The sequence below is a fragment of the Pseudorasbora parva genome, chromosome 13, assembly GCF_024679245.1.
Source record: "Pseudorasbora parva isolate DD20220531a chromosome 13, ASM2467924v1, whole genome shotgun sequence".
NCBI lineage: Eukaryota > Metazoa > Chordata > Actinopteri > Cypriniformes > Gobionidae > Pseudorasbora > Pseudorasbora parva.
In genome coordinates this window covers 12,430,602-12,454,303 of record NC_090184.1, presented here as the reverse complement: position 1 = coordinate 12,454,303, position 23,702 = coordinate 12,430,602, and the positions used below count along the sequence as shown (strand labels likewise).

General features: G+C 37.3%; 2 protein-coding genes across 3 annotated transcripts in view; one reads left to right on the top strand and one right to left on the bottom strand.

Annotated features, from left to right (window-relative positions):
* Positions 1-75: 75 nt before the first annotated feature.
* Positions 76-4,275, bottom strand: chmp4bb (charged multivesicular body protein 4Bb). Its single transcript, XM_067412522.1, has 5 exons — positions 3,933-4,275; positions 3,056-3,233; positions 2,862-2,976; positions 1,350-1,482; positions 76-1,058 (listed from the first exon to the last, which is right to left on the bottom strand). Exons 1-5 carry the CDS (start codon positions 4,114-4,116, stop codon positions 994-996), a joined length of 675 nt encoding a protein of 224 aa, XP_067268623.1. The 5' UTR covers positions 4,117-4,275; the 3' UTR covers positions 76-993.
* A 4,895-nt stretch (positions 4,276-9,170) lies between these two features.
* pabpc1l (poly(A) binding protein, cytoplasmic 1-like) overlaps positions 9,171-23,702 on the top strand; it is a 136,856-nt gene continuing 122,324 nt past the window's right edge. For both annotated transcript variants that reach the window (XM_067412520.1, XM_067412521.1), the window contains exon 1: positions 9,171-9,276. The gene's annotated coding sequence lies outside the window, so the exon portion shown is untranslated. The remainder of the gene's footprint in view (positions 9,277-23,702) is intronic.

Here is a 23,702-nt window from a genome sequence, read left to right as displayed (position 1 = left end):
AGAAGTTCCTTTTTTTAATACATAATTTTAACAAGAGCTATGGTGGATGCAACAGAATGACTAACACCAAAGAAATGAATCCAAAAGTTTAATGATCTCTCAAATAAAAGCCATCTGATTTTTTTTAAACATACAAATGTACACATACACCACATATGCCTCAAACCTGAATAGATACAGCATATTTGCATCTTGAAAAAGTATATGCTCCCGTATGAGGAGAGAGGGGAAAAAGTAGTATTATTTATTTTGTATGTTTTGAATAATTAGTCATCTACTGCCAGGAGAAAACCTTCAGAATATCAATGAATCAGAGAAGAAAAGATAACAAAGGGAAAGGTATTTTTGTTACAATGGAAATAGGTCATGTTATGCAACCATTTGGACAGCACCAAACAATACAGGATGGGATATTTGTGTTTGTTTGTTTGCGTGCGTGCGTGTAATCAGTCAGTTAATTCAGGGTTGCTTTTTTTGTGTCACTGTCCGCAAAGTGTAAAAACATTTATGTCTCTGGAAGTGCTGACTAACCTTAACCTAACAGAACACATTTAAATCAAAGCTTGAAGCAAAGAGGAAACAACAGTACCAAACATAATTTATATATTAGATTAGATGTGAGTAAGTTGACCATGTATATAAAACTTGTTGTTGGCAAACATGCAAATTTAATGACAAATCAAAACAACCACTTTTTGAAGAGTCAAATAAGAAACAAAAATTAGAAACACTACTAATGCATCACCTAAATAACAATGGCCAAATATTTAAGGGTCACTTCACATATGTCATCAGATTGTATTGTCCTATTAACTTTGAAAACCTGCTTCATATCCATTTCCATTTGTAACTCTTGTTTTTCTAGACTTATTTTAGTCATACTGCAAGAGCTATTGTAAATTTGTTTTGTAGTGTTAACCCTCTGAAAGTACATGGGTTTGCCTCCACAAGCCAACCAGGACGAGCAATGAAAGTCTGTCAGATTGGGTAGATTCACATGGCCCATGCCTTCAGTTCTTCCATGTCATCCTCATCCTCCTCTTCTCTCTTTTTGTGGGCTAGAGAAACACAAAGACAGATGGTAATTGAGGGTTTCAACAGGGGAACCTCTCAGCATTTTAGTATTAAAGACTATTAAAGTGGTATTGATTCCATTTCTCTTTACCTTACCAAAGTCAAATTTCATATGTATTTCCTGACGTAAAGATCTTTTCTTTTCTTTTTTTTTGTGATTCAAAAAAGTCACTACCAATCTACAATAGTTAGTCACTAGATTTTTTATAGACTTAAATATTTTATACATGAATTTAAGTACTATTTTTAAATGTAATAAACAGCATGGCACGAACCGACAGCTGTTTTTTTGGGTAATGGATTTGAAGGCACACTGGGCAGTGATACATCCTCCGTGCCACTAATTTCCAGCAAGTTCTTGTCCAGTTCCTCTTGTTCCAACTCCTCCAATTCAGCCAAGAGTTCATCCTAGAAAAAGCAAGAATCATATTGTTCAGTCAACATCTGTAAAAACTGCATTTGAAGAGAATGTTGCAGCAAAAAGCAATGAGGGATACATCTATTAACAACCATTTAGAGCTGCACAATTAAAAAAGCAAATATCGTGACAATTATTTGAAATCAATCGAGAGAATCATATATCGTTATCGCAATTAAAATGTGATACTTTATTCGCGATAACAATATATGCTTCTCTTGATTGATTTCTAATAATTGTCACGATATTGGCCTGCTCATTATTTATCCTTAAAACGCGTTTTTCTTTGGGATTTGCGTTATCCTGCATTGGTAACGAGCCTCCGCTAGCAGTCATGCTTGTGGTTGCCAGGTGCAAAGAGCTTAAATCCCCCAAATAGAACTTTTCCCTTAAAAGGATATACTTTCTTTCTTTATATGTTTTACTTAATATGGGCAATCTGGAAACTCTGTAAACACGCTCCCTCTAAATGGAGGAAGGAGTGCTGATGATCTGAAAACAAACGTGCGCTTTAAGGATCTCCACAGCAAAATTCTGCTTCAATGAAAGTGTCATACAGCCAGTCTTTGTTTCTTCACAAGCCACTTGTACTATTAGTGTGACTAAATCTGCCATTATCAAACCTTCAGCAATGAATTTCAACAAATGCAACACCTTATAGGTTGAATCTGTGGTTTGTCTCATTTGCAAACAAACTGTGTTGCTTTAAATATTATGTGACTACAGATTACAAAGTGTTCACCAAAACCATGTGTTTTGTATTGATTTACCATCTAATGAAGTTTTCATAGTTGGTTAAATGAAGTTGGTGTGCCACCTACAGGCCTTTTGGGTGTAGTGTAGGTTGGTAAAGAACATGCAAAATGGCCATAACTACATTACCCTTTTTTATAGAACAATCATGATTATAATTTTTAGCAAAATTAATCATAATTACCAGTTTAACCATTATTGTGCAGCCCTACAACCATTTCACCTTAATCAGAGGGTTAGGTAGAACTGTGCATAGTGTGTAACAACAATATAAGTACAGTAGTGAAAATACTTTTTTTTACATTGAACTGAAAAATGTCTAATTTCCTAAGCATTTACTTAATCTTCCTTTTGCTTTTTTGTCAGCAACATAGAACTCTACAAGTCTTTGTAAAACCTGCTCATGTTCTCCTGCATGATTTAAAATGATGCAAAGAGCATCTTGTGCTTCAATAGAAGCAAAAACAGTCACACGATCTATGTCAAAAAAATGTATTATTATTATTATTTAAAATGTTGCTTTAGTCAAAATGTGTTTTTATTTTTTTAATCCTAAAACGTTCTGTTGGGGTTGGAGAAAACTGGAGACTACTTTTTTTTTTTTTTTTTAACTCACCTCATCAAAGTCTTCTCCAAAACCTACAGGTCTTGAAATGGCATCAGAAATCTCCTGTGCCAACTCCTGTTGGTCTGTGATGTCTTGCATGAGGTCATCCACTTTGTCTAGATCCCTGAAAACATTCAGTAATATCATTATATGCAATTTTCTGTGCTAAAGAATCAACAGAACATTTCAATTAAGTATCTTACATATTTTCATGGGCTGTCTTCATGGCCTTGGCTGCAAAACCCATGTTTTTAAGCACTTCTGTGTTTGTATTGGCATTCTCTAATGCTTCTCGCTGGAACTCAATAGTAGAGAGAGTTCCATCAATCTGAGCAAGTTGCTTTTCATATCGCTTCTTTCTTTTCAGGGCCTGTAAAGCAGCTTGAGAAAGAAAGAGACAGACATGCACACCATCACTTAATGGTAACATATAAATTAAATACACTGTTAATTTAGGATAATTGGGATGGATATGGATATGGAGATATATATATATATATATATATATATATATATATATATATATATATATATATATGTGTGTGTGTGTGTGTGTGTGTGTGTGTGTGTGTGTGTGTGTGTGTGTGTGTGTGTGTGTGTGTGTGTATGTATGTATATATATATATATATATATATATGTATATATATATATATATATATATATATATATATATATATATATATATATATATATATATATATATATATATATATACTCGCACTCGATGTAGTTTACCATGTTCCCTGTACATTACTGTTCTTTCACAACACACCACATGATACTAATCAGGCGTAAATAAGTAATATGAAATACAACCATTTATTGAGCCAAAACTCCTGAATTCAGTTTCTGAATGTTCATATCCACGTTCTTCTAGCCGAAATATAATTATTTTTTTTATAAATCATCTTCATAGTTTCGATTAACACTCAATTTAGGTCAAGTGACGCATGGGTGTAGCTACCCAGCACTACTGAAATCGACGACCGATAGGGAGGGGGAAAAAGAGGATCGCTTCCTTTTTAAAAGTTATTTAACACACATATGGCAAAACGGGACGGTTCGTTTTTAACACCTACCTCGTTTGTTTTTCGTGCCGTTTTTCTTTGCTGTTAATAGTTCCGCGTCAATCTTTTGCTCCAAGTACTCTTGTTTTTTGGTTAACATTTCTTCTGTCTCACGGAGTTTCTGGATTGCTTCTTGTGGATTTGGGCCTTTGCCGCCTTTCCCCCCACCGCCAAACAATTTGCCGAAAACGGACATATTGTTTTATGTAGTCCGAAACTAAGAAATCCCTCTGATTCTGTTTGTTTCTAGACACTGCTGTTAACGTCAATCGCTGTTCCGTGTTTAGTTGTTGATTGTCTTACTTCCGCCTTCAGGCCTGCTGTCGTCATGGAACTCGTCATGGCCAGGCCACCTATCAACGCTGCAGCTGCTGGAACGTGATGATCAACAATGGACTGTAAAAAAAGACAGACGTTTTGTTTGTTTATTATGCGATGCATTATTACGAACATGAAGTTAAAACTATTGACTGTTTGTTAACTTCATAATTCTGATAAATCAAATGACGAATGTCCAAATCTCCTCCTTTGAAAACTGTTTTCTGTAACATACTTGCTATTTTAATGAAGTTACTTAAAACTGTTAAAATGATAAAATAATTAAAAGGTGCTTCCATTCATTCTTAAATGCTGTGAAAATGTTTTTTTTGTTGTGTGAATGTATAATTGTAATAAATTAATTGCAATGTTGATCTTTATGTAGGCTACCACAGAGCTTCTGACAGTGGTAGTCTACATGTTTTGTGATTTTAGTTAAACTTTTGAAAAACTATTAAAATAACATTTACATACATAAAATTACCTATTAAAATATATAAATAAATCACTCAATACAGCAAAGACCAGATAGACTATAGGCCTATATATATTTTATTACTTTTGTTGGATTTTGAACGTCTTGGTATGGGTTCACTGCATCACTGCAATTTGCAGAAACAACAGGAATTCAGGCAGTGAAATGTGGATTTGCAGTTTTGTGTCACATATGTTTCGCCTGGATGCTAGCCGAATTTAACCCCGCCCACAATTGTTTTAGGTCGGGCAGTTCGGTCTGGCCTTGCTCCATAGAGGAGTAATTATCTCCAATGAAATCATCAGGGCGGGCTTTAGACGATGCCGGACAGATGATAAACAGTAACGTAATCATGCACGTCATCAAAGGGGCTTGGATTATATTTGTTCAAATCTTAAACGGAGAGCTTGTTTGTATATGCATTCACCTTCACAAATTTCTCTCAAAAATGATGATCATGTTGGGTAAGTACTCTGTGTACCATTAAATTCTTTAATTTTTTTACAACACCGGCAAAGATTGTTTATTCCAGCGCACGTGCAGACAGGGTTACCAAGTTTTTACAACAAAACCTGCCAACTACTAGCCCTAAACAATAACTTCTCGGGGGGTTCTTCGAAAAAAAAAAAAAAGGTGTACACGTGTCCTTCGCTGCCTTTGATATCCCACAATCCTGTGCTTTCCATTCAGTGACAGTTGAGCTGGGAAAAAAGATGCCGTCTAGAAGTTGCGTTTGCGGGTCAGTTTGTGTGTAAATGTATGTTTTTTACCAACATATTCCACTTCTGATATCATTTCTAGCGAGAAATCACTACTGTAGTAATTAAATATGTGTTTAGTTATCAACAGAGCTCTCTCTATTTAGCTGTATTTGAGCGTCTCATAGACAGAGCCTATTTAAAAAGAAGACTCTTGCGTTTTTGGAGTTGTGAGATCCAGGCAATCTCCAGGCGCTCAGCGCTTCTTAACCCCAGCGAGAGCAGCCTTTCCTCAGCCAGTCCTTCTGGCATTTGCCGCTGGCTCGGATGTCTCTGTAGAGGTTAACATGACAAATGCTTCATCTTGTGTACATATAATGGGCGATCTTTGGTCCAATTAATCTATTGTTGCCTACCAAATCATTTTGACTAAGGGCAAAGTGAAGTTTCATTACTTTATATTTTATTTAAATATACATGCAGTTAAGATAATCCAGGTAGTGCATTGGCTGAACCACGTGTGGCTGTTAATGCTTAATATATTTCACCTGGAGCGCCTTTAACACGCGTCTATTTCGCTTCAAATGCTCGATTTCTACGCATGTCCAATTAGCTGCGGACGCGCGAATGGATTCAAAATGTCAACGCAGTAGACGCAATTTTGACGCTCAATTCGCGTTTGTTGTGAACATAGCGTAAGGATTGAGGAGTTGTTGGGTTTATGAATATTAATGATGTTGTCAGTGGTTCCTTGAACTGATTTGCTGAAATCAAAACGGGTACAGTAATAGGTGCACGCCAGCCAATGAGATTGCCGTTTGCGCATTAGGCTGAATAGTTCCCAACGAACGCCATTATTTTACAGGAAAATACAACAAGAATATTGTTTGCATGTAGCACGCTGATCATTATGCGTGGTATAAGACTCTCTACGTCTCTCTTTGAGTCTGTGAGAAAGACTGAGCGCTCTCAGTCGGACACCTCACACTAGTGTTTACTGTGCTTCAAATATACTGCGTATCAACTGAGATTAACTGAAATGGCCCGCTTTACGGATCGTTTGACAAAGCGCAAATCTTTGCGCTCAGTCCAAGTGCTCATCGCGTGAATATATATCTGTGTGTACTAGCTCCAGGTTGTAGAGATAGCTCCTCCTTCAGCAATAAACCCCTCCGCAGCTTCCGCCATATTTGTTTACGCACTGCACAAGAGATGCGAATGGGTCGCGCCATCAACATAGGCTTGATCGTTCTTATCACAGAAGACAAATTCTTATCATGGTGAGAATTTTTACCGGTAAATTTAAGATATCGCCCATCCCTACTCTGGACTAGAGATCGCTGGACTTGGCATCACCGAAACTGGGACCACCAGAACACAGACCACCGGAATATGGACCAGGATCCACTGGAACAGGGACCACCGGAACATGATCCACCGGAACTTGGACCGCCGGAACAGGGACCACTGGAAGTGGGTCCAACGGAACATAATCCACTGGAACACGGACCACTGGACTCACTGCACTGGTCAACCATGGTAGAGCAATCACTCTGGGTGGCTCTGGACTAGAGATCGCCGGACTTGGGGCCCCCAGAATTGATGCACTGGCCAACCATAGTAAAGCAATCACCCTGGGTGGCTCTGGACTAGGGAATGCTGGACTTGTGATCACCAGAACTGGGACCACTGGAACACAATCCTACTGAACAGGATCCTCTGGAACTGGGTCCACCGGAACACGGACCACCAGAATATGGACCAGGATCCACCGGAACAGGGACCAACAGAACAGGGACCACCGGAACATGATCCACCGGAACACGATCCACCAGAACACAGACTGCCGGATCTGGGATCACAGGAACAGTCGAAGGAACTTCTTCTCTTCCTCCTCCATTTCGGAATCACTGAATTTGGAACCATCGGAACTGGGACCACCGGAACACGATCCACCGGAACACAGACAGCCGGACACAGGACCTCCGGGTAGGTGGCAGATGTGGTGACCCCATTCTTTCTCCTCCCTCTCCCTGAAGGGGTCATCGCAGGACTGGGGACTTGGCAGTCTGTGGGGAAAATTGGGGAGGCCCAAGAGGTGGAAGACTACCCCTCCAGGGGACTCCTCCACCATCCCAATTGTAAACATACCCCACAAACTGACAAAATGATAGCGTCCCCAGCATTCCCATCTCCCAGGCATGACAGGATTATTGAGGCGGTTGTTAAAACTGTCCTTTAGTTCAACTTGCCTGATGTTGAGCCCCTCCACTGCAAACAGGAACCGTTAAACAAACTCCTTTATGCTGGTTCCCTCCTGCTGTAGGAAAGGAGTCTGCTGTATCGTGTTTCCCCTGATGCAGCGGAAGGGCAGGGAGATTGGATTTGAAAGATGCCCAGTCTGCTGAGTCCTCTGAAGGTCGGATCGTGATGTTACATATGACACTAAAGCTTCAATGTGCGTATTGCACACAATTTGTGCGACACAATTTGTAGTGAAGCTCTGTATCGGGGTGTGTATTGGTTTCCCTGTGTCACGTGATCGATGACAAATGAAGCCTCACTTTCTGTCCAATTACTTGCGAGTTTCACTTTGCATGTCAGAAGCTTCAAACCCCCAGATCTTACTTAACGAGTCCCTGTTGGCTCAGTCTGGTTGATGGGTTTGTGAGGAGAGTGCTTTGAAAGTTAATCAATATACAGTGTTGGTCAAGTTACTTTGAAAATTACTTTTTTGTAATTAGTTATAGTTACTAGTTACTTCTTACAAATAGTAACTAAATTAGTAACTGAGTTATATCATTATGAAAGTAACTAATTACCAGGAAAAGTAACTACTGTGTTACACTTTTTTTTTTATATATGTTCAAATATGTCAAATAACTTGGATGCCCTCAATATTAAATGTTAAAAAAATGAAATGGACACTAAATATAATAAATTATTATTATAAAACATTGTACACTAATCTACACTATTTTAATGTTGCTGTGGGACAATGTGAGAGACACCTATCAAATTCAATACATTATTGTAAATATCAGTACTATAGAGGAACAATAAAACAAAATAGATTGTTTAGAACTGTAATATTTATTACACAGACCCCAACTGGCCAAAAAATACATCTAAAAATAAATTATGCTCCTTAAGAAAAGTCTACCAAAAATAGAAAATATTAATAACAATAAAAATATATTAGCCTAACTTAGCCTAAACTCTTTGTAGTGCAAATTAAAATTCTAAAACTGTCACACAACTTCACAAGTGGTAGGCATACTGTAGCCAAGGCTACATGAAGTATTTTCTTCCTCACAAAAGTAAATAGTTTAACAAGAAAACAAGAAGTGCTCTCAAGTTTGTATGACGGGCTTACCCACTCACTCTGTCCTCAACTATATGTAGATATATTTAGTTAAATTATGTCTGGGTGATAAGAGTTTGATATATATATATATATATATATATATATATATATATATATATATATATATATATATATATATATATATATATATATATATATATATATATATATATATATATATATATATATACACATATATGTTTTCATTATTAACTTTAAGTTGTTTTTCATTGATTGGTGGTTCATTGGTTCGAGGAAACGAATCGGACTTTACATCGCTATTGGACACTGACCCTCAAAAGAACTATTTTTTTTTTACGCGGAACAAGACGGGAAAAAATTCTCACAGATGAATTTAATTGGTACACAGTGGAGTGCGTTACCGATGACAGGTGTTCCTCAGTAATAATTAAACTGACACTAAAACAGTCACAACGGGGTGGCGCCCTCTTGCAGCTTACACTGGATGATATGCTTATTTACTCCACATTTCACCAGGTAATTGTTACTAACATTGTTTCTACAGATGGTTTATTTTCTTTTTTTAAAACGTTGTTTAAATAGAACTTTTTGCCCAAAGATACTGTAGCTTGGGAGTGCCCAATATGCATATGAAATTGGGCAGGAAGCATGTCATTTTCTTTTTAAGGATCTTTTTCCGCCTTTGAGTGGATTTTTAAAATGATTCGTTTGAAAATGAGCATTGATTGACAAGTAAAATTGCAAATAGAAAAAAGAACGAAGTCAATTCAAAAGTAAGCATCAATATGCCCAACTCGTTCCGCGGAGCAGATCACAAGAAGTAGGCTAGCCTACAGCACAACAGCAGGGAAAGCAGCACGCTCCACTGCGGATCACGTGATAATAAACACCAAGTTGCTTTAAACATTTCTGTAAAAAGCAAAAAGCAGTCCTCGCCAGTCGTCCGCCATGCTTGTTTACTCTTAAGTCAAGTTTAACGGGAGAGATTTTGCGAGATTTCCTGTTTAAAGTCGAGCATTTTTTTGTTTTGTTTTTTACAATTACAATAAGGCAATTCCAAATCAATTTCAATTAATAAATAACAGAGCTAAACAGAAATTTAACTTAATAGAACTACGTTTCCTATTATTTCTGACAAACACAACGAAAGCTTTGTTTTAAGACATTTGCACTTAATGAATATAGAATTTTCCCCAAATAAAAATGTTGTTCAGTAAAAATTACCATTACATTATGTCAAAAGCCACCCGTTCATGTCGTAAATTATTCATAATAATATCCTGCTTATGGTATAGATAAAGCGCTTCATTAATATAGGGCACTGTATTTCTAACCAAGCCTTCGGAATACTCTTCAATACTTTATCATATTGCTTATGATCACATTGAGTATTGTACTTTAAGCTACTTTTAGTTTTGTGAATATGGCCCCAGATACCTCTCTAAACAATCTCTTATAAAGAGTGATGAATGGTCTAATACTATCAAAAAAGACATCTGCATTCCTTTTAGAAAAAAATGACTTGTACAAATTACTGCTAAAAAAAGAAAAATGAGTTGATCAAAATCTTTAGAATTTGATGACCCGTGACCATCAACAATTAAAGATTGTATATTATTTTTCTCCTTTTGCTTCCATGCTCTTTTCCAACCTACGAAAGTATGCCAAATTTCCTTTATACATTTAACCCTTGACCAAATGCAAGCTCCCTTCGCCTTATCACCATGGATACTATCAATTTGGATTGTAAAAGTTGTTCTGCCAGATCCGTCCAGTTTTTTTGTTACAGCATTCCCTTATCTCTCTAATAAGGTTTATTTCTTTTTTTTACCAAAGGAGATTTCCCAGTTACTTATATTTGAAAGAGAATGACCATCTTCACTAACTTCTGCAATAATGGTTTTAATTTTTTTATAATTTATTTTTATAATTTAATTTTTAATTTGTTACATTTATATAGCGCTTTTCAGGCACTCAAAGCGCTTTAATTCCTTTGACAGAAAGTTTCTGAATTAAAGGGCTAGTTCACCCAAAAATGAAAATTCTGTAATTACCTATCCTAATGTCGTTCGACACCTGTAATCTTCCGAACACAAATCAAGATATTTTTGCTGAAATCTGATGGCTCAGACAGGCCTTCATTGGGTGCGTTTACATGTTCTTAAGCCGACATTGAACATGGTCATGTAAACGCGGTAACCTGTTTTCTTTTATCGGAGTAAGGTCATAAACGGTGTAAGCATTAACCGGTCGGGAGGTAGTTTTTGCCCCTTACCCCGATTTTGCGCAGCATTAAATGCATTAGCCTGCTTTCTGTCGGCTTATTGAAGTGCGCATGTGCGGAAATATGTACACGTTTTTTTTTTTTTTTAAGTAAAGTTTTAAGTTTAAGTAAGGTTTTTCCAAGTCTTTTAAGTCAAATCAATGAAGAGTATTGAAATAAAGTAATACTTTTTGTTCCTGTCGGCCTAAGAATAGAATGGCAAAAAACTGATGTGACTAGCCATCTGAACCGACCTGAACTGAAAGCTGTGGTTAAAAAACCATAGTATGTATTGAACTGTGGACAAACTGTATTGTCCCTAATAAATAAATGCATAAATAAATAAATGCAGAATAAAATAAATAAATAAATAAATGTGGAAATAAATAAATTAATTAATAAAGAAATGCTAAAAGAAGTGCAGAAATAAATGAATAAATAAGCAATTAAATTCTGAAATAAATAACTATATAATAAAAATAATGTTTCTAGCATGATTGACTTTACTGTCAGGTTAAAGGTAGCCTAGAAATCTAGACGCACCCTAGCGGCAGCAAATTTAATCTGCCCGCAAGTGTCGTCTAGGAACTCTCAATACCCTTCTGAGCTGTATTCCTCACAATCTGGGCGGGCCAATCACATCGTGTATAGAGTCGGCGGGCGGGGCCATAATGACGACGGCTGAGTTGCGTTTGCGTGCTTCTGTTGTCTCGTAAACACAGAAACTGGCGAATGGCGGGGGTCTTTCGAATCAGCTTTGACTGTGATTCTGGAAGACTTGGAGTTAAGCTGTTCTCTGAGAAAAGAACAAAGAACGGCACTGAAGTCATTCTTAAAAAGGGAAGATGTGTTCGGAGTTTAGCCGACCGGATACGATGAATGTTTAGTCTATCAACAAGCTCTGTTTCACCTTCGTTGCTCTGGTTGATGTAACGCTATCCTATCGTGTGCAGAGGGAGTTTGAAAGACAACCGTTTATCCCGCCCCTCGGATTGAGCCCTGTCTATGGTGAGTTTCCAGACCAAACATCTTGATGTGGGTCTGGCTTGTCAGGCTAGGTTAAAGGGTTAGTTTACCCAAAATGAGCAAAGCATGACAATACATTTTGGTGCAAAAATAACAAAAAATACGACTATTCAGCATTGTCTTCTCTTGTGTTCCTCAAATAAAGAATCAAATGGTCATGATTCAAGATTCGGATCTCGTGTCAAACTGGCAAACTGCTGAAATCAAGTGACATTGGCGATATGAATCACGAATCAATCACTGATTCGCGACCGTTTAATTCTTTATTTGAGGTTTGAAAACAAACGCGGAAGAGAAGACAATGCTGAATAAAGTCACATTTTTTGTTATTTTTGGACCAAAATGTATTGTTGACTCTTCAAAAGAGTCTAACTAACCAACTGATTTCAAATGTGGACTACTTTGATGACGTTTTCATTACCTTATGGACGTGGACAGCAAGTGGGCATACACTTACATTTAAAGGACAGAAAGCCCTCGGACTAAATCTAAAATATCTTAAACTGTGTTCTGAGGATGAACAGACGTCTTACGGGTGTGGAACGACATTGGGGTGAGTCATTAATGAAAGACATTTCATTTTTGGGTGAACTAACCCTTTAACTGAACACAGAGGCCTTTATCAAAGATTCAATTAATATTGACTGGTCCATATTTCAAATAATTCCTTATGTTGAAGATCCCTGAAACTTCTTTCTCTCAGAGCTTCTTAAAGTCATAGATAAACATGCACCTTGGACGTCTATTAAAGGGTTAGTTCCCCCCAAAATTTTAATTCTGTCAATAATTACTTACCCTAATGTCGTTCCACACCCGTAAGACCTCTGTTTATCTTCAGAACACAGTTTAAGATATTTTATATTTAGTCCAAGAGCTTTCTGTTCCTCCTTTGAATGTATGGTATACTGTCCCTTTCCAAAAAGGTAATAAATACATAATCAAAGTAGTCAATATGTGACATCAGTTGGTTTTTTTAGAATCCCTTGGAGCATCTAAAATACATTGTGGTCCAAAAATAACAAACTATGATTTTATTCAGCATTTTCTTTTATTCAGAATTCAGATCACCAATGTCACGTGATTTCAGCAGTTTGGCAGTTAGACAACGATCCGAATCATGAATCAGTACGCTGATTCATAACCGTTCGACTCTTTGTTTGTGGATTGAAAACAAACACAGGAAAGAAGATAATGCTGAATAAAATATCTTAAACTGTGTTCCAAAGATGAATGGCAGTCTTACGGGTGTCGACCAACATTAGGGTAAGTAATTATTGACAGAATTTTCATTTTTCGGTGAAATAACCGTTTAAGGTCATGGGTAGTCATTTACCTTGGATTGGCAGGGATTTAATACACATATTTAAATTAGATAAATCCTGGGTCAGATACCACACGACAAAGGTGATGATTTGTTTGAATATAAGTAACTAAGAAATACTTGTACAACTAAAAATGAGGAATACAAAATCAAATTATTATAAACAATCGTTATCAGATAACATCGAAAACCCTAAGCAATTTTGGTAGAGACTTAACCATTACAAATCTTCCTTCCAAACTTAGATGCAATAACATTATTACCTACTTTTCAATGAAATCAGTAATAACATTATTACTGATTTCAATGGCCAATGCCTTTAATTAGCATTTTTCTTCTATTTGTTTTTTCAATCATCTGCGGTCTCATTTATAAAACTGTGCATATGATCCCTACTAAATGTTTACGTCCGCCCAAAAGCCAAAAATTGTGAATGTCAAAAGTTTAGATTTATAAAATTGTTCGTATGCATGCCTGTAAGCAATGTTCTCTTTATAAATCCCGCAGATATGCGTATGTGAACCAGCCTCATATCCCGCCCTGTACACGCACATTTTTAACCATAAATAGTCAATGCAAATCACCTCATTAATGCTGAAAGGCATGTAAATGAGTTGAATCCCATATATACCAGGAAAACTGGCATGCGACCCGCAAATGAATTAATTCAAGAAAGTGAAAATGTGTATTTCTGTTACTTTGAATAATGGCGACAGGTGAGAAAAGAGGGGAAAAAACGTAATTTCTCAGACACTGAGATTAAAACACTTGTAGGGGAGGTGGAGGCTCGGGAAACGGTGTTATTTGGTGGCCACAGCAGTGGGGTCACTAATAAAAAGAAGCAGTGCGAGTGGCAAAGTATTGCTTCTGCCATCAATCGTCAGTGGGACAGAACAGACAGTTGCAGAGTTAAAGAAAAAATGGTATACAATTTTTTTTTTTTTTACATTCGTGTTTTATTAGGCTATAACTTATAGCAATATTGGTTTTCAAAAAGTTTTATTTACTAAAGTTTGCTTAAAGGTGTGCACATTCTTCCGTCAATTGTTTTTTATAGATCACAACCTTTGCGTAGGAACTGGCGTACGTATGTTTCCAGCCCCGTTTTGTGTGTATGTATATATATATATATATATATATATATATATATATATATATATATATATATATATATATATATATATATATATATATATATATATACACACACACATACACACATCTAATTATGATATATCCATACAAAATATGGACGTAGTATCAGTGACGTCACCCATAGGATTCCAATAAGCCACTCTGAAGCGTAGAGACATGGCTGTTCCCATTTTGGCAAAGCGTTATTGCAAGTCGCTCCCTGATAACAGAAAATGGGCAAAGAGGCAGGATGTGGGCGGAGCTTGAGTGACACAATGACTATAGACGCCGGATAAATGGCTATCCACCTGCCACTCAAAGTAACCACACCCTTAATGCAGAACTTTAAGGCTTTAAATAATGTAAATTAATGAGTTATAAAAATAAAAAAACCTCACAGTTGTCATGAAGGGCAAATTTGCTGTATAGACCAAAACCACAATTTATACACAGGCTCTTAACAAGTTTTTTTTTCTTCTTTTTTTTTTCTTTTTTCTTCTTCTTTTTTTTCTGCTGTAAAGTTGGGAATTTTAACATGGGGCTCAATGAGATTCTGTTCCCTTCTGGAGCCTGTCCCTAGTGACGAGTTGAGGAATGTCAGTTTAAATTACTTCCGTATTGGCTTTAAGGGAGACAACAGGAGGTTGCCGCTTGGAGATATTTAGGATTCAAACCTCAATTTGATTTTAATCTTATTCAAATATGGTTCTCTTCAAATCTGCTTTTATTGAATTAAAATAAGTCTTATAGCATGCTATTTGCAACCAGATCTGCATTTCATAAGCAGGTAAAATTTCTGGATGGTACACCTATAGAGAATGTGGAGGAGATTAAATATCTGGGGTCTCATTTATAAAGCGTGCGTACGCACAAAACGGGGCTGGAAACGTACGTACACCAGTTCTCACGCAATGGTTGTGACCTATAAAAACAAACTTGATGGGAGAATGTGCACACCTTTAAGCAAACTTTGAGCTGAACATACGCACATTCTAGAGACAAAGAGAATTGGCGACACAGATGGTGAAATTGTGAACTGAAGTTAGGTTGTAGAAAATAAATGTGAGATTATAAGAATTAATTAATGCCATTTCATTTTCACTCCATTTCATACGTTATATCCACATTGTCATGAAGATTAAATCCAACAGTGTTATTTGTGCTGATTGTTTTAGGCTATATGCATCTAGTAAAATCCAAACGTAATTCAAAATGTATTAAAATAATATATCGCTGCCTTACAGTCACATCGTCTACAACGGGAGTGCAGGAGGAGATGGCGCGACTACATGTGATGCAGAATAGCATGAAAAACCCTTTTATTAGAGAACTGCACAACACAGTGTAAAAATGAAATATTTTCCTTAATGTAGGCTACTTGTATCATAAAATGTCGAAGTCTGCAAATACAGTCATGAAGCACAATCGCTACTCATCTTCAGTCCTAACTATTACATTACAAAACCGTCATAAATAAGCATGTGTTCACTATAACATTTTTGTCTTAAATTTTCCCCCACAAATTAATTCTGTGATTTTGTTGAGGTGTTAACGATCAGTCTATTTGTTAAAACAAATCCTCCGGTGACCCGGGTAGGCAATGCTTCATGATGGCACTGTTGGAGGATTACGCCAATCAATCAATCAATCAATCAATCAATCAATCAATCAACTTTATTTATATAGTGCTTTTACAATCACAATTGTGTCAAAGCAGCTTCACAGTGTCAAACAGGACAAAATATTGCAACAAAATTAGATTTGGCTGTACAGTCGTTCTGGAGAAAACAGTGATGTTATCAGCTTATTTTAATTTATCATATAGCGACAATGTGATGCAGAATAAGGAGATAATGAGTTTTCATCTAGGGACATTATCAGCAAAACTGCATGAATTTTATTTAATTTGAAGTGTTTAAAATGAATGAAATATTTTTAATTAGCCTAAAAAACACTTTATTTATGTTTTTATGAATATTTTGATATATTTATTCTAAAACATAAAAAGGATATTGATTGATATTTAGCAATGTAATGTGTAAGGCACAAATAGAATTTATAGTCTGTATCTTATATTGTTCAATGTCTTTTACCTTTGACAGTGTTAAAGGGGGGGTGAAACACTCAGTCAATCTCATGTCAATCTTGAGTACCTATAGAGTAGTATTGCATCCTTCATATCTCCAAAAAGTCTTTAGTTTTATTATATTTATAAAAGGAATATAGGCTGTACAGAGTCTTTCAGGGAAAAAACGAGCGCCTCGAGGCGTATCGTGTGGGCGGAGCTAAAGAATGACGAGTACACACAAAGAGGTGACGTCCTCAAGCGTGGAGAAGAAAATGCTACCCTATATAAACCATAGCTATCAACCAGATTCAACTTATACAGATATGATCCAGAATCAGATCCGTAGGCTGAAATAAATTGAACAGGAGAAGCAACAACATCAGGACGTCCGTCTCTGTGATATGTACTGTATTTAGTAGCCTGTCAACATTTGTGTGTGTTTATTCGCAGTTTATGAGGACATGATTCGTTTTATGGTCTATTGTATGCGACTAAACCTCAGCAGTAGCAAGCAAAACGGTTTTGCACGTCAGACCAGTATAACGTTATACATAGAACAACAATGGAGAAACGTTAGCGCATTTGAATGACGAAGCACGCTTTGTGAGAATGCTAGGTTTATGTTTGGGTGGTTTTACAATAAACAAACTGACACCTATATTGGTCGGCTAAACAAATGTATTTAAACACACCATAGATCGCATGCTCCATTGATAAATTAACTATACACGATCGTGTCGTTTACTGATGTTTACTCACACGATGATAGCCAACAACATAGACATTTGAAGCAGTTTTACTCACCGCTTGCTTCCAAAGCAGGACCGAACCTTTATCGCTGGGACCGCTCCGTCAAAAACACACTTCTTTGGTATAATTTGGTGAAGTCCTGTGACATCAGTGCCCGTGGTGATCCACTTTTGCGACACGACTGAAGCGATGTTGTGAAGCTTCCCATCATTTCTGCTTTCAAATCGGTTTAAATGCAGCGCTGCCTTCCCGGAATGCTGTGCTGAAGCGTTGAAGTTGCTTGATGTCACCCATAGGAATAAAGTGGAGCGCGGCACGGACTATAACGAGTAGTCTGCAGCTGAGAGAGTGTTTATGGGCGTGTAGGGCCCTATAAAATCTGTTTTATTTTTTCCCAAATTCCGTTTTATTTTTTCCCAAATTCCGTTTTTTCCGTTTTATTTTTTGCAGATTCCTTTTTTTCCGTTAAAATGTTTGGCAATTAAGTTTTTTTTTTTACCCTTTACTATTATTTTGGTGAAAAAAAGAGTGTGCTTTTAATGTTAATATAATAGAACATAAAACAAAAAACAGAAATGACCTTCAATTTTTGAGGTAACAAACATCACATTTACTTTTTAGAAAAAATATGATGCAACATAACACTGCACTTTGGTTTCTCCATTCAGCTTGGTTCATCGACCATAACTCCATCAAGGACAGCCAGAAACCTTGGAGTTGTGATTGATGACCAGTTAAACTTCACTGACCACATTACTGCAACAGCCCGGTCCTGCAGATTTGCTTTATACAACATTAGAAATATCAGACCCTTCCTATCAGAACAGGCTGCACAACTCCTGGTTTAAGCTCTTGTTCTCTCCAGACTGGACTATTGTAATGCTCTTCTGGCTGGGCTTCCAGCATGCACTATCAAACCCTTGCAGCTGATCCAGAATGCAGCGGCGAGAGTGGTCTTTAATGAGCCGAAGAAAGCGCATGTTACGCCTTTCTTCATCAAACTGCACTGGTTGCCAATGGCTGCTCGCATCAAATTCTAGGCACTAGTTATCGCCTACAAAACAACCACTGGCTCTGCACCAATGTACCTAAACTCACTTGTTCAGACTTACAGACCCTCCAGAAGCTTGCGTTCTGCGAGCGGCGCCTCGTGGTTCCATCCTCAGACATACGTTCTCCACCCACATGACACAGAATTTCATTACAAATATGTAAAATTCTGGGGAAATCTGCGTTAACACCAGATTCCGCGTTTATATGCAGATTCCGCGTTAATATGCCAATTCCGCCATTCCGTCCGCGATTCCGTGATCGCGGAAATTATTGGGCCCTAGGCGTCCTCTCTCGCTCTAGTCACGCCCGCGCATACTTTGCCGGGAGAAGAGCCGTATGGCCCATACAAGGACCTTCCGCTCTATCGACGTCAAGCGGACCCATACTCGAAAAAAACTCACCCGAAACTTGTGAGAAACCGGAAGGAGTATTTTTGACACAGAAATACGCCATCAAACGTCCAACATTATATTTTGAAACTTTGTCTATGTTTAGGATGGGAATCCAAGTCTTTAACAGTGAAAGCTCAGTATGCTTGAACAGCATTTCACCCCCTCCCCCCCCCCCCCCTTAGACATGGTGTCATGTGGATGGGAATATGCATGCAAATGATATGCAGATGAGGTCATGCATGGTAAAACTAGGCGTTGTGAGCTCTATATGGAGATTTCGGGGAGGAGACAGGGTGGAGAAGCACGTATGCACAATCTGCTGCTGGGTGTTATTTATAAAGGGATTTTTGCGCAGCTTCTGGCATATGCATGGTTTTATAAATCTAATTTTTAAAAATTATCTTTTGTACGTACGTACACTTTTAGGATGAAATCCACGCAAAGTTTTATAAATGAGGCCCCAGGGCCTCTGGCTCGACTCCCAACTTGCCTTCAGATCTCATTGATTATATTGTGAAAAATATAAATTGTTGCTAAGAATATTATTCCGCTCAATTGTTTTACAAAACAGATTAGATAAATTATTGCTTGGCTACTATTGCCTATAATTGATTATACGGATGTTGTTTATAAGAACACCGATACCACCTTTGAATGTTATCTACAGTATCTCTGCGGATTTGTTCTGAGGTGTCCATTTAAAACTCATCATTGTCAAATGTATCAGTCACTGAATCTTCTTTCACTAAATGTTCGACGACAGTTTCTTGTTGCAGTTTGTTCACAATTGTATTTTCTCAAATTACCCATCATATTTGAAATAACAATTGATTCCATATCAATCATCCTATAATTTAAGAGACTCCAACCATCTTTTGTTTTGTGTACCAAATATAACTAAAGAAACTGGGAGGCAAGCCTTTAAATTTAAAGCTCTTTCTGATTGGAAAGGTTTATCTTGGTCTTTGAGCTCAATCTCCTCTTTTCACCAGTTTAAGAGGTCTCTTCTTAATCAATTGTATACAAGCTGCAACTGTGTTCCTCATGCTTGTTATTTTATTTATTTATTTATTCTTTTTATTTATTTTTTATTTTTCTTCTTTTTAAGTTTTTTTGAGTAAGTTCCTGATAAGGTTTTTACTATAAATATTTTTTGATGTTTTTTTCATGGTAAACTATGGTAGAATCTTACTAGATCATGGTAAATTGTGGTAAACTATGGTAAATCCTGGTAAGCTATGGTAAATCATGAAATTATTCCTTTCCAATGCCGTAATGGACATCTCGACAACATAAAACTCTCACAATGAAATGCGCATGTGCAGGCAAAACTTTGTGTGGTAAAACTTGTGTGGTTAGTTGGGGTAAAACTGATCTGCAGACAGCAGTGTTAATTTTGACAGCAAATTCAGATTTAGTCTTAGTCTTAGTCTTTTGAATAACACACCATTTAGTTTTAGTCCCATTTTAGTCATCTGAAATCTTTTAGTCTTAGTCTAGTTTTAGTCGACTAAATTTCATAAGAGTTTTAGTCTTAGTCTCACGGGTCGGTTTGTATAACGTTTTAGGTTCACGGTTTCAGTACGGTTCGGTATTTGCTATGTTCACAGAATAAAGGACTATTAAAAATAAAGAAAATAAGAACAAATAACTTAAATACAAGCAGCAGCACAAATAAATACTATTGAGCAAAGATACTGATAAAATGAACACTGCATTTCCTGTTTTTCAGGTAGGTCTAACGTTAGTTTTAGGTAGAGAAATAGAATAATTAATTATTTAAATGTAAAATAACTACATATTAACTGTTTAAATGAAAGATTAATCCTTATTTAACTTACACAAGCTATTCAATCAAGAGCAGTGAGTCCTCATATTTTCTTTGACATTAAAGGTTGCTGCCCCTTTAAGACCTAATACAGGGGTATGCGTCGTCTTTCTCGATTGTATAAAGTTTACTTAAGGCGTATTCAGACAATGTCTGCTTGGATACTTAACAAGATGGACATGTTGACATACTTTTTGTATGAGTTTGTCCTTTCAAGCGCAAGACTTGAAAGAACTCAATATTTGCGCGCTGTGGGACGTGTGCGCGCTCTCGGATGACAGATCTTCACACAGCGCGTGCACGCTCTCATTCGCGTCCCGGGTGAGGACGGCGAAATGACTGGACAACCGGCAGCAGTCTCATGCATTGAACACAGTTCACAAAGAGAAACCGTTTTGCCAGTTTTTCTTTTATTATCGCTGTTGTAGTGTAGCCTATCACTGAGGAGCCAGCACGTGTATCCATCGACAGAAACATACATAAAGCATTATTTTCAAGTTACAACCCATATATTAAAGATGCGTCATCAACAGATGTGAGATGAACCGCGGTGCAAGTGCGTTTTACACGGCACCCCGGTTGGGAAACGCTGGTCTAACGTTAATCAATACAGGTCAGACGTGGTTTTCTTAAGCTTCTATTTTATTACAAGTTTAGCAGCTAGCGGAAACACGGTTGTTTATCTGATAAAATAAATGTGGGGTGCGTGCTTTGGCATGTATTTCGGGATGAGTCGTCTGTAAATGTCGCTTCAAGTTGGTGGTGTTTTTCCCAGCGATTTTTGCTCCACACGGTTTACAGGTAGTCTTGTTGTCATATGTGAAATGTGACCGGATGTCAATTCGATCGTTTTCGTCCTGCCTCTGACATTTCTGTTCTGTCTTTTCTGTGTAACTGCTGCTGCGTTTGTTTAGCTGTTGCGCGTGCATTTGCCGCGGCTTTTTAAAATGGCTCGGCTGCTTCTGCATAGATCAACCTAAAGATTCGCTCTGATTGGATTTCTTCCCAACACGGCCCACAAAAGAGTACTTATGATTGGATCTCTTCTCCATTCGTCCCTCCCATATATTTTCGTCTCATTTTTATTCGTTGACTAAAGTGTCAGTTATATTTCGTCACGTTTTTCGTCATCATATATGACTTTTTATTTAGTTTTTATTTAGTTTTCGTCCGTGAAAAAGGTTAGTTGACGAATATTTTTCGTCATAGTCTTCGTCAACGAAATTAACACTGGCAGACAGACCCTTCTTGATCCAAGTCTATATCCATATCAGCACTGAGCTGAGCTAAATCATCGACTACATGTTCCAAACTTAACAGAAGGTAGTCGCCTGGTTCAGGATCTATATCATTTGCTGTTAAACCAACCTGATCTCACAGAATTCCGTGAAATGAACACAGACCCTTAACTCAAAAATCTGTGGTAGTTTCACAGAATCACATAAAATTCTGTGATGGGTCCACTGAAGTGATGCCTGTTATGTCAATGACAGGCAGCATCTGTGGTCCACACACGGATTCCCTGTTCCAACCCCTTATATTCATCAGTTTTATTCAGTCAGCATAATTTTCTTTTCTTTTTATTCAGACACGTTTTGAACACTTAACTCAATCCCTTCCCTAAACCTACCCATTTGTATATTATAAAAAAAACAGGATATAACAGGCAGATACACAGATACGGCAGAGGCGCAATTTATTCAGAAACTACAAATATTCCAAGTGTTCCGAGGCCAAACAATTGATTTCTATGAAGGAAATCCCCAAAAGCGATCAGTAACATCGAGTCCATCCGCCGAATATTAATACATTTCAAATATTGCCCCCGGAAGAAACGTCACATCAGCTTTGACTGCATTGGCTGTTGTATGTCGCTTGACCAATTGCGTCATTACGTTCGCTTTGATTATAAAATGCCATTGGCTCTCGTGTGTCTCGTGACCGACGGCATCATGCTGAAGAGTTGTTTGTATCATTTGAATGAGAAATATGAATGAGTGCGTGTGTGGCGCGCGATCATCATTTCAACGATGAAAACATTAAGATCAACTCTGTTCTTCACATGAAGTTATCGTTTGACTTCAGAAGACTTGGAATGCAACATGAGTTATTACTTCTATACTGTTTTTGGTCTGTTTTTACAATAAATAACTGTCTGACTGTAGTCTACATTCAGTTGCGTTTGTGTTTTATATTGTTGAGTGGGTAGGTTTAGGGTAGGAGTGGAGTTAGTTGCTCAGAAATATAAAAGCAGGCTATAAATATTCATAAAATCATGTCTACTTTTACAAATGCAAATAATTAAATATGTGTTGGAAATCAGTGTGTGGACCACAGATCCTGCTTGTCTTTGACTTAGGCATCACTTCCATCACAATCACAGAATTTTCGGCTTTTCTGTGTGAAAACCCATATGATATCCAGTGTTATACCTAAACATGTCCATATCAGACCCTTCCTATCAGAACAGGCTGCACAACTCCTGGTTTAAGCTCTTGTTCTCTCCAGACTGGACTATTGTAATGCTCTTCTGGCTGGGCTTCCAGCATGCACTATCAAACCCTTGCAGCTGATCCAGAATGCAGCGGCGAGAGTGGTCTTTAATGAGCCGAAGAAAGCACATGTTACGCCTTTCTTCATCAAACTGCACTGGTTGCCAATGGCAATGCATCTATCTGTCTCTGTCTCTGTCTCTCTCTCTCTCTCTCTCTCTCTCTCGGAAAAGGTGATGTTTGCTAGAATGATCTAAGCAAAGTAACGTTATCTACGGTTGTATTTTGTAATACAAAATGTTACCCTTTGTCATTAGACACACTATTTAGTTTCGTATGGTACTTGGTGTTTCCTATTGTTACTGTACTAGCATCTTGCGTTATCTAGACAATGCTGTGTCTCTAAGAAACTTTCAATTCAATCAGAAATTGTTTAAACAGTCAATAAGTGGATAAATTGCTACTTACTGCTTGCGGGAATATAGTTGCCACTTTCTTCAGTTTAAGTCGCTGAGCGAAGCTTGCTTGAAATGGGCCGAACAAACGAACTATCTTGAATTAAATTGTTGTGATATCTGATTAAACATCAACCATGACTGTTGACATTTTTTATCT